General features: G+C 51.5%; 6 protein-coding genes and 1 non-coding gene across 7 annotated transcripts; 3 read left to right on the forward strand and 4 right to left on the reverse strand.

Moving 5' to 3' along the window:
* The first annotated feature begins 249 nt into the window (after positions 1 to 249).
* On the forward strand, positions 250 to 2,116 carry CONPUDRAFT_135365 (RNA polymerase II-associated protein). Its single transcript, XM_007766985.1, has 6 exons — positions 250 to 748; positions 816 to 1,030; positions 1,100 to 1,220; positions 1,354 to 1,749; positions 1,812 to 1,888; positions 1,955 to 2,116. Exons 1-6 carry the CDS (start codon positions 346 to 348, stop codon positions 2,057 to 2,059), a joined length of 1,317 nt encoding a protein of 438 aa, XP_007765175.1. The 5' UTR covers positions 250 to 345; the 3' UTR covers positions 2,060 to 2,116.
* Positions 2,117 to 4,232: 2,116 nt separating this feature from the next.
* CONPUDRAFT_48734 (WD40 repeat-like protein) lies at positions 4,233 to 5,219 on the reverse strand (the record flags this gene model as incomplete). Its single annotated transcript, XM_007765908.1, has 1 exon — positions 4,233 to 5,219. One exon carries the CDS (start codon positions 5,217 to 5,219, stop codon positions 4,233 to 4,235), a length of 987 nt encoding a protein of 328 aa, XP_007764098.1.
* A 958-nt stretch (positions 5,220 to 6,177) lies between these two features.
* CONPUDRAFT_98957 (uncharacterized protein) lies at positions 6,178 to 7,265 on the reverse strand (the record flags this gene model as incomplete). The annotated part of the gene is made up of 3 exons (XM_007766986.1): positions 7,156 to 7,265; positions 6,843 to 7,096; positions 6,178 to 6,779 (listed from the first exon to the last, which is right to left on the reverse strand). Coding segments are annotated over exons 2-3 (819 nt in total), but the record flags the coding sequence as incomplete, so codon positions are not given.
* A 585-nt stretch (positions 7,266 to 7,850) lies between these two features.
* CONPUDRAFT_t21 lies at positions 7,851 to 7,922 on the reverse strand. Its single transcript has one exon. It is a non-coding gene; the product is annotated as a tRNA-Asp (tRNA).
* Positions 7,923 to 8,129: 207 nt separating this feature from the next.
* Positions 8,130 to 8,981, reverse strand: CONPUDRAFT_88085 (OPA3-domain-containing protein; the record flags this gene model as incomplete). Its single annotated transcript, XM_007766987.1, has 4 exons — positions 8,130 to 8,565; positions 8,617 to 8,742; positions 8,834 to 8,880; positions 8,946 to 8,981. 4 exons carry the CDS (start codon positions 8,979 to 8,981, stop codon positions 8,130 to 8,132), a joined length of 645 nt encoding a protein of 214 aa, XP_007765177.1.
* An 888-nt stretch (positions 8,982 to 9,869) lies between these two features.
* CONPUDRAFT_150599 (uncharacterized protein) lies at positions 9,870 to 11,357 on the forward strand (the record flags this gene model as incomplete). Its single annotated transcript, XM_007767019.1, has 5 exons — positions 9,870 to 10,130; positions 10,198 to 10,340; positions 10,401 to 10,587; positions 10,653 to 10,989; positions 11,044 to 11,357. The coding sequence occupies 5 exons, from the start codon at positions 9,870 to 9,872 to the stop codon at positions 11,355 to 11,357; spliced, it is 1,242 nt and encodes a 413-aa protein (XP_007765209.1).
* A 425-nt stretch (positions 11,358 to 11,782) lies between these two features.
* On the forward strand, positions 11,783 to 13,768 carry CONPUDRAFT_118773 (HET-R; the record flags this gene model as incomplete). The annotated part of the gene is made up of 2 exons (XM_007766988.1): positions 11,783 to 12,602; positions 13,125 to 13,768. The coding sequence occupies 2 exons, from the start codon at positions 11,783 to 11,785 to the stop codon at positions 13,766 to 13,768; spliced, it is 1,464 nt and encodes a 487-aa protein (XP_007765178.1).
* Between the last annotated feature and the right edge of the window lie 1,084 nt (positions 13,769 to 14,852).

Genomic DNA, 14,852 nt, shown 5'->3' on the forward strand with positions numbered 1-14,852 from the left:
CAGGGAGTAACTGAGTGGTGGCTTTGCTAGTACAGTATTTTCTATCGATAAGTAACATAGTCAGGCTAGCGTCACTAGACTCTAAGATGATCTCCGGCGGCGTGCACTGTTTGCCAAAGTGTGGATGATGTTTTTGACAGCTAGTGAATAGGGGCTATTAATCCTCTTTCGACCTCGACATAAACCCACGTGACATTCAGGTCTTTCCTCGACATCCACCTCGGCGTCAAAGCCTCACCCTACCGGTGTACCACCGTCGCGCCCCATCCGCCCCAGGCGACCAACATATCGTCTAGTCGGCACATAGCTGCGCTCAAATAGAGCTACCGACTCAAGCAGGCCACCATGTCACAAACCGACTGCTTGCAAGCCCTCCAACAGGCCATCAAGGCGAACACGCCAATATCCTACACCACATCTGCGAACGAGTCCACCACGTCCCTTCTCTCAGCGTCACAAATCCTCATTGGGTCTACACCCTTCCCCAAAGATGCACCCACACGATACACGCGTCCAACGGCGGCTGCAGGCGGCGCGGGCGACCCCGTGAGCAGCCCGAGCAACTTCTTCTCGCTGAGCGCCGTCTATCTTGCATGGCTAATGCGGGACACACCCGGAGCGGAATACATGAAGGCAGCACGTGAGAATGGATTGACGGTGGGATTCGTGAGCGTCACAGAGCGGAAGGCCGTCGTTGAGTGGTTGGAGGGCAAAGGCTCGGGCATAGGCAGGGTTGTCCCGATTGCCGGTGTGTTTCCGAACCTTCTCTCTCTAATGAAGTCAGCCTCTGATAGTCTTACCGCTTCTGTTTTCAGGAGAAACAACAACACCGCCTGGGTCACCTCTTGCTTCGCCCCGGAGACCCGTCTCACCATCGAAGCGCGCACATGGGACGACAGATGCAGTATCATCCCCGTCAAAACGACCCTACGTCGCCGACACTGCAGACCTAGAAGTAGTAAAGAGGATACGAGCAAACGAGGTTGAGCTAAGGGATCGGAACACTGTCCTCCGCGGTGTTAAATCCAATGTGAGTCGTCCCGCAGCATTGGCGCTTACCGCCAAAAATATGTCAGACAGCTGGCTAACGGGTCGTCAGAATTTCTCGGCTCTACATCTTATGTATAGCGATAAAATAAAAAAGCTTAAGGAGGGTAAACCTGCCACCTCCGCCACTCCATCGGCGTCCGCAGGAAATGCTATGCAGCCTCGGAAAGCCAGTACGTCGTGTTTTCTCGTCCTTGGTCGTCTCAGTCATCACTTCTTGTACGCATGCAACCCTACCTTAACATCCAATTAACCCCTATTCACGCATTTGCGCCAACACGAGTCGCTAACGATGACACCCGATAGAACATACCTACCCAATTATCGTCATCTCCTCCTCCCCAACTTCTCTTATCACAATGCACAACGTCAAGCGCTTCCTCCAAGAATCTACCTTCGAACTCTCCGCTGACGCCCGCGCACGCGAGGGCAACGCCCGGGCCGAGGACGTTGTGCACATCGATCGCCTTCGCCCTTCCCTCCTGTCCAACTCTACGCAGAATGGCAGCGGCAGCGGTGCGGGCAAGGTGAACGGTGCGACGCGGGGCCAAATGCAGCGGTACTTTGTCGTGGATGGGGTAGAGGCGCTGAACAAGTTTGGGACGGATGCATGGGACAGGGTCGTTTGTGTAATGACGACAGGGCAGACATGGCAGTTCCGACCGTATAAGTGGAGTGATCCACGAACGCTATTCCACCATGGTGCGTGCCTCCCTCTGTTGCTTCGTTTCAGCAGCATGGCTGAGTCGTCGACTGGCGAATAGTCAAGGGTGTGTACGTTACCTGGACGAATGACCCGCCAAACACAAAGATCAAGGACTGGAACGTCACCGAGCTCAAGGTAGGTCTAATCCTTATTCCTGCTTCGCTTCCGCTCTAGGAGTTAAATTCACCATATTGCCTTTAGATCGACCCCCACCGGCGACACGTCGACAAGTCCGTCGTCGCCCACTTTTGGCGCATGCTGGACGACTGGACCCTCGCGAACAAGCCGTGGCTCATCAAAGCTTAGGTTCATTCTCTTCCCATTAAACCGTTGCGGCAGAACCAAGCGAAGAGGTGATGGATGACGATGGGTGAGGTGATGGGATTGAGAGTGATGGGTGTATGCGGTATTTATTAAAGACTTCTACGTTTGCTCTGCTTTGGCGTGTATTCACACTATCTTCTTGAACGCATACTTACTACTCCTTGTTCTATCCATAGTAGATCTCGGTGCGTATGTGACGATGTTTGTGAGCACGCTACGGGGTCACGCACCGGCAGGTATTCTCAGACGGTATTCTGTTTAACACTATTATGTGTAGACTTCCACTGATAGGAAGACTCTATCAACACCATTGAACTCCGGTAGTACCTTCCTATCGGTTATAGACGCTTCCCATCCTCTCACTTTCGACATAGGTCTGAATCCTTCATTTATTTCCTTGGCATGGGCATGCACAAACAGAATTTAACCTCGCTGAGAGAATCATCGCAAATGTCAACGGGGCTTGGAAGAGTTTCGCGCGCGGTTTGTTGGTACCAGTCGTCATTTCCGGCGGCGTTCCCGGTACCTTCGTGACTGTCGCTGTCTGTGCTGTCTTCGTCGCTTTCACCGTTGTTCCAAAGCCGCCGGCGAGGCATTTCGGCGCCAGCGAGACGCTACGCCGTCCCAGTCAGCAAAAGCTCGCCTGCGAAACGTCAAACATACCTCTTTCGCTCGGGCAGAATAGACCGTCACCATGCGACGCAATCGAGTAAACGGCGTGCCCGCGGTATGGCCGACTGCGCGTCTTAGAAGCTGCGTAATTTTGGACTTGAGTCTACTGTCAGATCTCATGCTCGTATTTCGCGTCGGCTGATGGTCCAGACTTCCAAATGTATCCGGTTGGCGTCTACCTTCAAGTATTGGTTGCTGTCTCCGAACAACCGCAGGCCGCTAGCACAGCAAGTCATTAATATCGTCTCCAATTGATGGGTGTGCATTTTCTCACCATCATAAAGCTTTCTTCGGATTCCCCATCTCCTTTCTTGAATGTATACGTTTTTGTCAGATCGCCATTCGCTCAAATTGGATAACATACCTGTGGTGGAACCGTCTTGTCTCTTCGATCACTAGGTTGCTCATTCTTATCATTCTTTCCCGCCTGTAGACAGAATATTAGTGTTTAGCCTGATATGCACGGTAAGGAGTGGTACCCACGTTGCCCAATAGAAGCTGACCGGTCGCCGCCTCCCAGATTCTGATGCGCCCGTAGCCCGTACCGCTCGCGACACGTGTCCCATCTGGAGAGAATCCTGCTGCAGTAACCGGGCTCTCATGTTCAAGGAACCAAAGACGCTCCCCAGTCCTCGCGTCCCATATACATACTTGCTTGTCTTGCGAAGCGCTAAGGAAGGTGAGACCATCTGGCGCGTATTCGACTAGCCATACCCAGTCATCGTGTTCAACCTTGAGGACTTGTTTTCCAGAAGAGATATCCCAGATTCGTGCCGTCTTGTCCTCTGATCCACTGAGTACGAACAACCCATCGGGTGAGAAGCAGACTGACTGCACATCGCTGTCATGGACAAGTGGGCCTACGAGCGATGATCCGGTGTGTAAATCCCAAACGCGTACTGTTTTGTCCCTCGATCCGCTAGCCAGCTTATTCCCGTCCGGAGACACGGACACCGAGTAGATCCAGCTTTCATGCGCTTCAATCGTTTGATGTAAGCTTCCTGTGAGTGTATCCCATACGCGTATCGCATGGTCTTCGTCGGCACTAATGAGAAGTGTTCCATCAGGGGTAAACTTGATGGCAAGAACATTGTGCCCATCCTCCTGTGCAATCTTGAGCACAAGATCTTTGGTGTCGGTATGCCACAAGTGAATGATGGAGTCATTGATGCTGCTAGCTAACTTTGTACCGTCAGCAGAGATGTCGAAGCAGGTGGTGTTAATGGCTTGGATAAATGCATCAAGAGTGTCCTCGCCCGTATCGACATCCCAAGTCCGGATTACGTCGTCGATACCGGCGGTCGCAAACTGTTCTCCGTTGGGAAACCATCTAAGGGCGACTGTGCAGCCTTCTGTGTGCATCCTAAACCCCATTAGCGTCATCAATTGGATATGAAAAGCAGCGGAAGCGCACATGTCTTCGCTGGATGGTTCACCGATAAATTTATGTTGCTGGAAGTAAATCCAGAATATATACAAGGAGTTAGCAAATGTCAAAAAAATTTGAATTTGGGTGACTTGCCTGTGGCAGAACAAGCCCACCCGATCCAACTTCTCGCACGCACAGGCGACCTTCCCGGTCACCCACAACCGCGTACTTACGATCCGGGGAGCATGCCAGACTACTGAACCTCGCATCCCAATATAGCGGCCCCCAGGTGCAAGTCCCCGTTGTCAAATCCCATCCACGCATAGTCCTGTCAGATGAAGCACTGACGAGCGTCTGCCCGTCCATAGAGAAGCACAGGCCTGCAATGGGCTGTCTGTGTCCTTTCAGCGGACCCTTGACCAGCGTCCCATGGACAGCATCCCACAGCTGGATCGTCCAATCGTGGCTCCCACTTGCCAACACTCGTCCATCAGGGGAGTAGGCAACGGAAAATATCTGGTCCCGGTGGCCGACAAGAGGTCCGTACACAAGCTTCTTCAGGTCTATGTCCCATATGTAGAGCGAGCCGTCCATAGAACCTGTGGTAACGTGTTGTCCGTTCGGAGAGAATGCAAGGTCTGTGACCTTGTTGGGATGATCGAACGTTCCAACGCATGCTCCGGAGTCTGCGGTCCATAATCGCATTGATTTATCATAAGATCCACTGGCAAGGAGTTTACCATTGGGAGAGTATTGTACCGTGAAGATGAGGTCTTCGTGGACACCGAGAAGACTTGAGCGCGTTTCCTGGGTCAACACATTCCAAGCAAGAAGGGTCCCGTCGTTGTATCCGCTGATGATATACTTTCCGTCGGGAGAGAATGCGACGGCAGATACACCGCATTCATGATCGCACATAGTCTTCCCAATCTGAAGTCCACTTTGAGAGTCCCATATCCGAATGGTTTTATCACCAGAGCCAGACACGATCCACTTTCCGTCAGGCGAGTAAGTGAGGGAGTGTACAGTGTCTGAGTGCCCATGAAAGGGTTGTGAATCCTCAACACCGCTAGGCTGAGAGGCTGAATCACTAGATAGCATTGCCTTGATTGACCTTTGCATAGTAGTGTTATCCTTTTCGTCTCTGAACGGCGACAGAATGGTGCTTACGGTAGTGGTTGCTCAGAGAAAACCCGTGCGTGCTTAGCGCTATAGCGCTTAGCCGCGAGCTGAAAATTTTGTGGCCGAGACCCGCCGGAATTACATAATCCGAAATTGCCCTCACTTCGAAATTGTCAGTCAGGGTATCAAGGTAGTGCAGCATCTAAATTACAGTTTATACAATCCGAATAATTACAGCGTAGACTCTGCATCATGCAGCACATACTCTAGCTGTCCAATATCCTCGCTCTATGTCCGCCTACTCCTACACTAGTGTTTCAACTTTCGACCACCATGATACGACGCATGTGCTTACCAAATTACTCATGATCAACGTTGCGGACAAACGAAGTGGCTCAAAAGCGCCCTGGAACGTGAGGACGCTATATTTAGTGCGCAGCAGCAAGCGCTTGATTCATAAGATTCAACGTTTGTCAGAGACAAATGATTGATTCCGAACGCCTTCGATCCTATCACAACGAGCCTGACCTAGTTAACCTTGAGTTACAGTGATCCATAACTAGCAATGAAGCTTCTTGTAGCTTCATTTGCTGCCCCTCCTAACCCTGACCACAAGGGACATCCATCCATACACGTGGTCCAACTCGGACTCATTCCCGTAGGCCAAGTATTCGGACCTGAACCCACCTCCTGCCGCACGCATGTCTTTGACCTCCAACAGCTCTTTCAATGAATCTTCCGGGTCAATTTCTTCCTCGTCTTCCTCCTCCATTAGATTATCGATGTCGCCTTGATCCTCGTCCCATGTCGCGCTGGGACGTTCCTCCCCCGCAAAACGCACATGCGTGGCGCCTTCTCCGCATCTACGCCCAATTGCGTCCCAAATGTCCTTGGAGCGATCGCCGCACTCACCCAAATCTTCAGTGGCAACAAATCTGTCGGCAAGGACATACCGGTCGAACCGAGAGTACTGTTGCTTGCACCTATAGAGCACGCGCAGATGCCACTCAAGCCCCAGCGCTTCGCATGCACGCTTGAGCGCTGCGTCGGCGCCTTTGAGACGATCGTGAAACGTTGAGGTCTCCGTGTTCTTCGTGACGGGATACTGGTGTGTCAGCCCAAAGCCGATAAATCCCCCACCAGGAAGAATGCTGTCGTCGGCAAGCACAGCTTTGAGCGCATCCTCAAATGACTTCTGGTGCGGCGGAGCGTCAATAAGGGGATGGTATTGTTTCTGAACGCCCTCTCTGATGCCCGTTTCGTCGTCAAAGTAAAGGCCATAGGTAAATGTAACACGGTTTCCGCTCCTAACGGTCTCGATCTCGTGTTCGACGTCGCTGAAAAATGCAACATAGCCAATCGCAGGAGCCTGAGTAGTCTTGAAGGTATCCGCAAAATCGACCTTGTACTCCTCTCCCTTGTGACGAAGAACAAGCGCACCTCCATCATGTGGTGTAGGCAAAACAACAACGAGGGAGCCGAACATAGACGAGGCCCGCGGTGTGTCTTTGTGTGCTTTGAAAAACTCTCCTTTACCTGCTCGAGCAACGGAGAAATAAGTCATTAACACCATGTTTCTCTAGACAGAAGAAAACTCCTCACCATAGACGTTGAGCTTATCCAGCTTCAAAAGAACAGGGCGCAATCCATTCTCTCCCTCAAGGAACTCGCTGACGACATGACCTAGTCCAAGTTCGGACGGGCTAAGACCGGTGCTGAAATTACCAGGGAGAAGTACGCCTGCTCGACGATAAGATTCGTCGAGAACGTCTTCTCCATTTCGGCCGAATGTCGCAGGATAACAGGCGTTTGCGAGCATCTGTATTTCCTCGGATGACGCGTTTGATAGATTGATACTGTGTTTGCCATGGTAAGTTTTCGTTGATATGTTTTATCGTTTAGGGGGTAGAAGTACCGACGCGAAACTCCATCTCTCCCCTCAAAGAAGAGCACAAGCTGTTCGGCAGGCACAGTGATTGTCCCGCTAATGTACGGAGGCTTAGTTGCTGAGATATCCCGCAGAGCCTTCAAGTTCATATTCTCGTCAAGGCTCAATGCCGATGGGGTGGATAGAGAAGTAGAGCGACTCCTGCGACCGAACAATAGTCTCGGAAAACCTGAGTAACTGCCACTACTGAAACAGACTTTGTCCGAGGGGCGAGCCTTGAGGAGCCGATTCCTGTACATAACCGGAGCAGTCGGAGCTTTTCCAGTGATGGACCGTAGGGGCAGGCTATGGAGGTCGTATTTGATATTCTGTTTCAAAAGGAACATGATTCCCCAGCCGAATTGCTCAACAACTTGAAGGAAGTCAGAGAAGCGAGTGGCCGGAAGATGGCACAGTAGTGATCGGAAGCAAGGAGCTCGCTGTTAGGCTCAAGTGCTTTCAAATCTATTCTGGATATAGGAGCTTTGTGCAAAACAGGGGGACAACTGGTACATCGACGTCATGTCAAGAATGACCACACCCAAAGTTTTCTAGTACTTTCTATGCGGAACAGGGTTAAAATAAGATGATTTGGGACCAATTAATTACAGACAGACGTACCAGCAAGGCGGATAAATATGAAAAGTTTGAGACTGCACTCTGAACAGATGGTCGCAAAAAGTCTCTCTGGCGGGGAGTCGAACCCCGCTCTCCCGCGTGACAAGCGGGTGTACTAACCGATATACTACCAAAGACTTATTAAAGAAGTGTACTTATATTCTGGATATAATATGTCGCACAGGCATTTACCACTGAGGATAAATATAAAGGATGGAGCGATCCAGTATGTTAGCAAATCGGCAAGCAGAGGAATGTAGATTAAGCATAGTCTAGCAATAAATAACGGTACAGACGGGTATATAGCATCCACCAGTACTCACAGTACTTCATTTAAACGGGGTCTACGATGCCGTTCCATTTCTCGATCCATCGAATCCTTGCCCCCCACGATACTGTTCATTCTCACTTGGTACTTCTGGCGCGACCGTCCCAGCAGATAAACTGGCGTGCTGTATGCGCGGAAGCTGGATTGGCGTACCCTCAAACTCAGCCCACCCGCCTCTCAGCCCAATCTCGACCACCCGCTCCAGTATCTTCCGCATCTCATCCTGCCTGCCTTCATCCTCCTCCACTCGCCTATTCACATTCTCTGCCAGTGCCTCCATCCGTTCCGACAGTGAGGAGACCTGGGAGGTAAGGGCTTCGAGCTGGTCATCGATGCTGTCCCGTCGTTTGGACTGCGAGCGCGAGGAGCGCCATGATTCTCCAATGATTAAGAGGGCCGCAACACTGAAGAGGAAGCCCTCGGCGAGGGCGTTGGCTCCGTTCTCTACGGCTCTGGGTGACGGTAAGCGAACAGGAACGAGCGTGAGCAGGGGAGGGGCGCACCGAGTCTCCGACAGTGGCCGAACATGCTGGCGCGCGGGTTCACCGAGGATGTTCGTCCGTAACTTTATCTCTACGGTATACATGCCCTGTGCGAGAGAAATGCAGAGCTGGCGGAATTTCGGGTGTCTGGGAGAATTACGGGTCAGCTCGTGTCGCCTTGAATGGCGCGTAGAGACATCATAGTGAAGCAAAGGACAATAGAGAAGGACGGACATACTCCTTGGCTTGCCTCTTGATACCATTGCTGAGGGGTTTGGCAATTGTCTGCCTTGCGCGGATGGATGAGATGAGAAGGCAGCGCGAATCATAGGCTTGGCGGAAACACTCACTCGGATGGCGAGAGTGGCGAGCTTGACTGTAGCCATAGGAGATTACGTCGAGAATGAAGAAGTCAAATGCACTTAGAGAGACGTGGCGAGAAGTCAGGGAAAGGTTGGATGTGTTGTTTAGTTGGCGCGACTGGATACGGTGAAAAGAGCTGGTTGGCTGCGCGTCGAGCGTGCCGGGCGGGTACGCAATGGGATGCACTGAGGCGAATATAGCGAGTGACGCCTAGGCAAGATGCTAAGCTGTGATATTGGAAGGATCAATGAAAAGACTCACTTAGGCTGATTCAATCTAATGCTCCTCCCCACCGTGCACTGGTTGTCGGTCTTGTCGCTGCTGGCTATCACGCTCAAGCTCAAGCTCAAGCTCAGCGCGGCAAAGGATGCGGCAGTGGCAGTGCTGGCGCGGATGCGTCCGGTTGTCCCAGTGCGTGGGAATGTCATATGCGGTCCGGTTCCGCTGTCTCCACTGTCTTCGTTTCCTTCCCCTTCGCGTCAAAATCGACACCCTCGTGAATGCTCACCTGCCCAAGCGAGAGAGCTACACGCGTCAATGTTGAACCTTTCGTTTTACCCATACACTCTTCTTCTCCGTTAGCTTCTAGTCACGGACCTTCCCGACCATGACCGGGTCACAGGGTCAGTTGAATCTTACTGGCACCCTTCTTCCAGGTCCTCTGCAGTCAAGTATATTTACAGAAGCTAGCAGAGGAATGTTCTTCAACAGAGGCTGAGGGTCGACTTCGTCATCTGCGTCATTGCTCAATAGTCTCATATTTTTGGACTGCCCCGCGGACAAGTCATAAGGCCTACCTACTCCGCATACCTTCCCGTCCCCCACGAACACATCATCATATGACTCCCTTGCTTGTCCCTGCATAAAGGCAGAATACGCGATGTCTTGTATATGATCAAGAATCAGCCATCATGCTCCTCTATCGCATGTTATCGCTCTTCGCTGTGGCTGGGTTCGCGCTCGCCGCGAACCTTGCCGTCACAGGCTCTGTGTGCACCATCACGCCCGGTACGAATGTTACTGCCGACGATACACCTTCAATCCTATCGGCGTTCCAGCAGTGCTCGTCGGATGCGTCGATCGTCATTTCCGAAGGGACATACAATATCAACCAGGTCATGGAGACTACCGGGCTCAAAAACGTCACGATAGATCTTCAAGGCACGCTCTTGGTGAGCTCAATCTACTTGACTCTCGCGGCATGGAGTGGGAGGGCTTGAAGCTAATGGAAATGACCAGTGGAGCACGGATATATCGTATTGGAGGGCCAACGGCCTTCCGCTCAACTACCTGAATATGACCAGTGCATGGGTACTTGGCGGAGAGGACATTACGTTTGATGGACATGGGTACGGGACACTCAACGGAAACGGCCAGGTCTGGTACGTCTCATTCACCAGTAAATTCCATGCCCTCCACTTATCTGACTTGGGTTCGGACAGGTACGACTTCTCGAACGGTGTCGGCAATCTCGCCGGACGCCCTATCTCGCTCATCATTGCCAACACAACGAACAGCGTCTTCACCGGCATCCAATTCGTACAGAGCCAGTTTTGGACAATGGCGATCACGCAGTCGGACAGCCTCCTCCTGACCGACATCTACGTCAACAGCACCTCCAACGACGGCGTACGTCCCTTCCTCCATCCATTCTTCTTGCCTCTTATCCAAACCCAAATTGACGCTACTCAAAGACATCCACGGAGAATACCGATGGCGTGGACACCTTCTTCAGCAACAACATCACCTTCCGACGGTGGTCGGTCACGAATGGCGATGATTCCATCAGCACGAAGGCCAACTCGACCAACATCCTCATCCAGGACTGTGAGTTCTTTAACGGGAACGGCTTCGCGGCTGGGTCGATTGGACAGTACAACGACACGTTCGAGTTCATCGAAAATGTCACAATGGAGCGCGTGGTCGCGTACAACACGCTCTGGGCGGGATACATCAAGAGCTGGACGGGCACTGTCGAAGGGTACCCGCCTAATGGCGGCGGCGGCGGAATCGGGTATGCAAAGAACATCAGTACGTTCCCATCTCTTTCCGCTAGCCGCCCAAGATCGCTGACTCCCGTGACAGCCTTCCGCGACATAACGGTCCACAATCTCACAGGCGGCATCACCGAGATCACCCAATGCGTATCTTATAACGGTGACACCTCGGGCTGCGACACGTCTACGTTCCAGGTCTCCAACTATACCATTGAAGATATTCGCGGCACGATCTACGGCGGCTCGCTCGCGAACTTGTACTGCTCCGTCGCCGCGCCATGTCCTGGGATCAGCCTCGATTTCACAAACGTGGGTACGAATGGGACGAGAAACCTGACGTGTAGTAATGTCGTGGGCGCAGACTTTGAGTGTACGGGGCCGGCAGGGTATTCACCTTACTAACACATCCTGTTTGAGAAAGCGTGCTTTGCTGAACTTGTCAGACCCGCGTGGCTGACCTACGTGTCTATTCGCACAATTTGATGTAATAGTCATATGGCCATCCCTCATCAGACCTATGCGTTAAAAGAAGTTTGTGACGAGGATTATGCTGCGTTTATGCTGATTGCTGAGAGGATCATTTAGCGCTGAATCAAGCAAGGTTGGATCGGTTTAAATATAGTTCAATGGAGTGTCCAAAGTCGGACAATGAGTGTGGGAGCATGTTGGCGCCTCTGAGCGTTCATCAGAAGCTAGGCCACGAGGCGTCATGCGTATGCTGTGAGACGTGGCACACGTTTCCCACTAGGTGAGCATCGCTCAATTTCAGGCGTGCAGCAGTCACTCACCCTTTTCATCCTTTGACGCCGTTCAAGAGGTCTACCGTAATGCCTTCTTCTGACACATCTTCGGATTCTGCAAATAGCATCCACACTCTCAAACCCTTCGAGGGGCACGTTGACAGGATCTGGTCAATCGCTTACTCTCCTGACGGAACCTGCATTGCCTCGGGATCTTGCGATGGCACAATGCGAATATGGGACTCACGCACCGGCGTGCAGGTTGGAGAGCCTCTGAGGCGTTACCTGGGCAGCGTCGATTCGGTTACATTCTCTCCGGACGCAAAACATATCGCAGTCGCCTATGATGATCTATCAATTCGTGTATGGCTTTTTTCAACGAACGAGTGGGTTCTGGGTCCGCTGAGAGGGCACAGGGACTCTATCTCGTCCATCCAGTACTCCCCTGACGGAATGCTCATTGCTAGCGCATCCAATGACCGGTTCGTGAAGCTATGGGACGCGAACTCTGGGGAATGTACCAAATCTATGGAGCACCCCGACATTATCAGCAGCGCTGTGTTTTCTCCCTGCGGTAAACGCATCGCATCTGCCTGTGATGACAATCTGATACGCGTCTGGGACGTCGTCTCATCAAAATTAATTATTCCACCTCTTTCCAGACACAAGTCCGAGGTGTGGGCGGTAGCATATTCGCCAGACGGCAGGTTTCTGGCAAGCGGGAGTAGGGATTGTACCATTTACTTGTGGGATCCTCAGTCTGGGAAGATATGCAGGGGCCCATTGAAGGGACACAACCTTGCCATCTCGGATCTCAAATTTACCTTCGACGGACAAACGCTTATCAGCGCGTCGCGCGACAGGAGTGTACGCGCCTGGGATCCAATGACAGGTGACTGCGTATGGGGTCCAATTTATACCAACGGTTTTCTCGTGCGCATATCGGCCTCTCCGATACACCATGTGGTTGTTTGTGGCGAGGGGTCTAGTTTGTGTCTTCGCAATGCCAGGTCTGGAAAACGTATCCTTCCAGAGGTAATATTCACGCTGCTCTCCCAAGATACATTCTAATTGGTAACGCATATCTAGGGTCCCGATATCAAGCCTCCCAAAGGCAACAGGTACGTATGAATCATTCTTCTGTTATGTATATTTATTTTCCTGTTACGGTTTAGGATGCTCACAGTTAGCTGTATTGCGTCATTGGCATGGTTTCCCGATGGGACTCAATTTGCAAGTGTTGGACTATCAGATCGCACCATTAAAATATGGAACGCAGAAACTGGCAAAGAGTTTACTGATTCCTTTTCTCATCCCACCGACCTTATTACCTCCATCGCCATCTCTCTCGACGGATCCATGTTGCTCAGCAGCTGCAAAGATCAGACTATTCGCCTATGGAACGTGGAAACTAACATGCTTGCTATAGATCTTATGGAAGGTCACACTGATTTCGTCCAGGCTCTCGAATTTACACCAGATCATTCTCGCGTCGTCAGTGCTGGCAACGACCGTACTATACGCGTGTGGGACGCGCGGACCGGTCAAGCTCTTCTAGTCATTGAAGGACACGAAGGTGGAATAAACGACCTCTGTGTTTCTGCCGATGGGTCAAGGCTGGTCACCGGGTCGAACGACGAAACAGTGCGCATTTGGGATATCCAGACAGGCTCGCTGATAATGGGCCCTTACAAGCACGACGACGATGTGCTGTCTGTTTGCTGGTCCCCAGACGGAACAGGCATACTCAGTGGCTCATCGGACGGAACTGCACGAGTATGGAGCGTCGCGAGCGGGGGGCAGTTGCTCAAGGTTAAGCACGACGGTCGAGTTTGCTGTGTGCATTATGCATTCGATGGGAAAACATTCCTCAGCACCTCTGTCGACAAGACGATTCGCATTTGGGATGCTAGCACCGGACAACCCCTTCGGTCTCTTGTACATGAGAGCTGGGTAAGGGTAGCTGCGTTTTATCCAGATGGGAGAAGGATTTCAAGCGGAACAGACGACGGATACGTTCGGGTTTGGGACTCGGCAAGTGGGCAGCTACTCTTGGGCAAAGTGCGCATTTAATCTGTGTGGCTTTCGGTAGTACACTGATGTTATCAGGGATCCGACAATGATAACGAAGATGAATCTATCCATCAAGGAAAGAGAGAGGTACAACGAGAGGCAAGTGTTCGATATAATAGGCAGGCATATAGATTTCGATAACATGCCAACCTTAGAGAAGGAATCGGGTATCTGACGATAGTTTTCTCGATGTGAGTTGTCCTGTATTTCTCGGTCTTCATTGACATATTCTCTCCTTAGCTTCCTGCGACCCCTCAAAGGCAAGGTGCCAACCGCGGGGGTAGACATCGCGAGGGCTTCCTTGATGAAGTTTATTCTCATCCGGAAATCTCTAATCCTCAAGGGACTTTCGGGTTATCCATTAGATTGAAGAAGCTACTCGGACTAAGCGTCGAACGATCCTCGGACACCAGGAAGCACGTCAGCTCCACGAAGAGGAATAACTTCAAGTTACGTCGTTTTGTCCCAGTATACGCAGCCCGGGCAAAGCAGGTTTGTTCACCTTCAGTGTCTACCCAGGTAGTTAGCGTTGACTCGGAATCGTACAGCGTCTTGCTGTAGCCCCAGAAAGGCGCAGTGGCGATGGAAGTATAGAATCGGGGAACGAAGAGGAAGAGAATGCCGACATCACCTCCACTTCTCAACGCGTGCAAGCAGGGCCCTCGCATGTCAACTCTCCGGCAGACCATAATGACGCGCAGTCCAATGACCATGCCAGCTTGTGTTGCGGCATTTGGTAGAAGATGGTTTTGTTACTAGGCGAATCTAATGATCCCATAGACGATGCGAAGATTATATGATCTGGATATTTCATGTTCTCCAACATCGTTCCTTCGACATGCATATCAACTTAATTTAACTATCAATTAACGACCACTGGAGTTACGCTGCTGAAAAATCATGTGTTATTAACGATGGAATGCACCGTGTGCCAGACCTATCACCCGAACTTCATCGATGCATCAGGTAACCTGAAGTTATAAGAAACCTGACCGTGACGATGGCGCAATAGACGGCTTGTTCCCGTTCAGCTTGCCCGAGAGGCATAGTCTGCTGCAGTTTATTATTATAAATATTATGATGG

This window comes from Coniophora puteana (genome assembly GCF_000271625.1).
Source record: "Coniophora puteana RWD-64-598 SS2 unplaced genomic scaffold CONPUscaffold_2, whole genome shotgun sequence".
Classification (NCBI taxonomy): domain Eukaryota; kingdom Fungi; phylum Basidiomycota; class Agaricomycetes; order Boletales; family Coniophoraceae; genus Coniophora; species Coniophora puteana.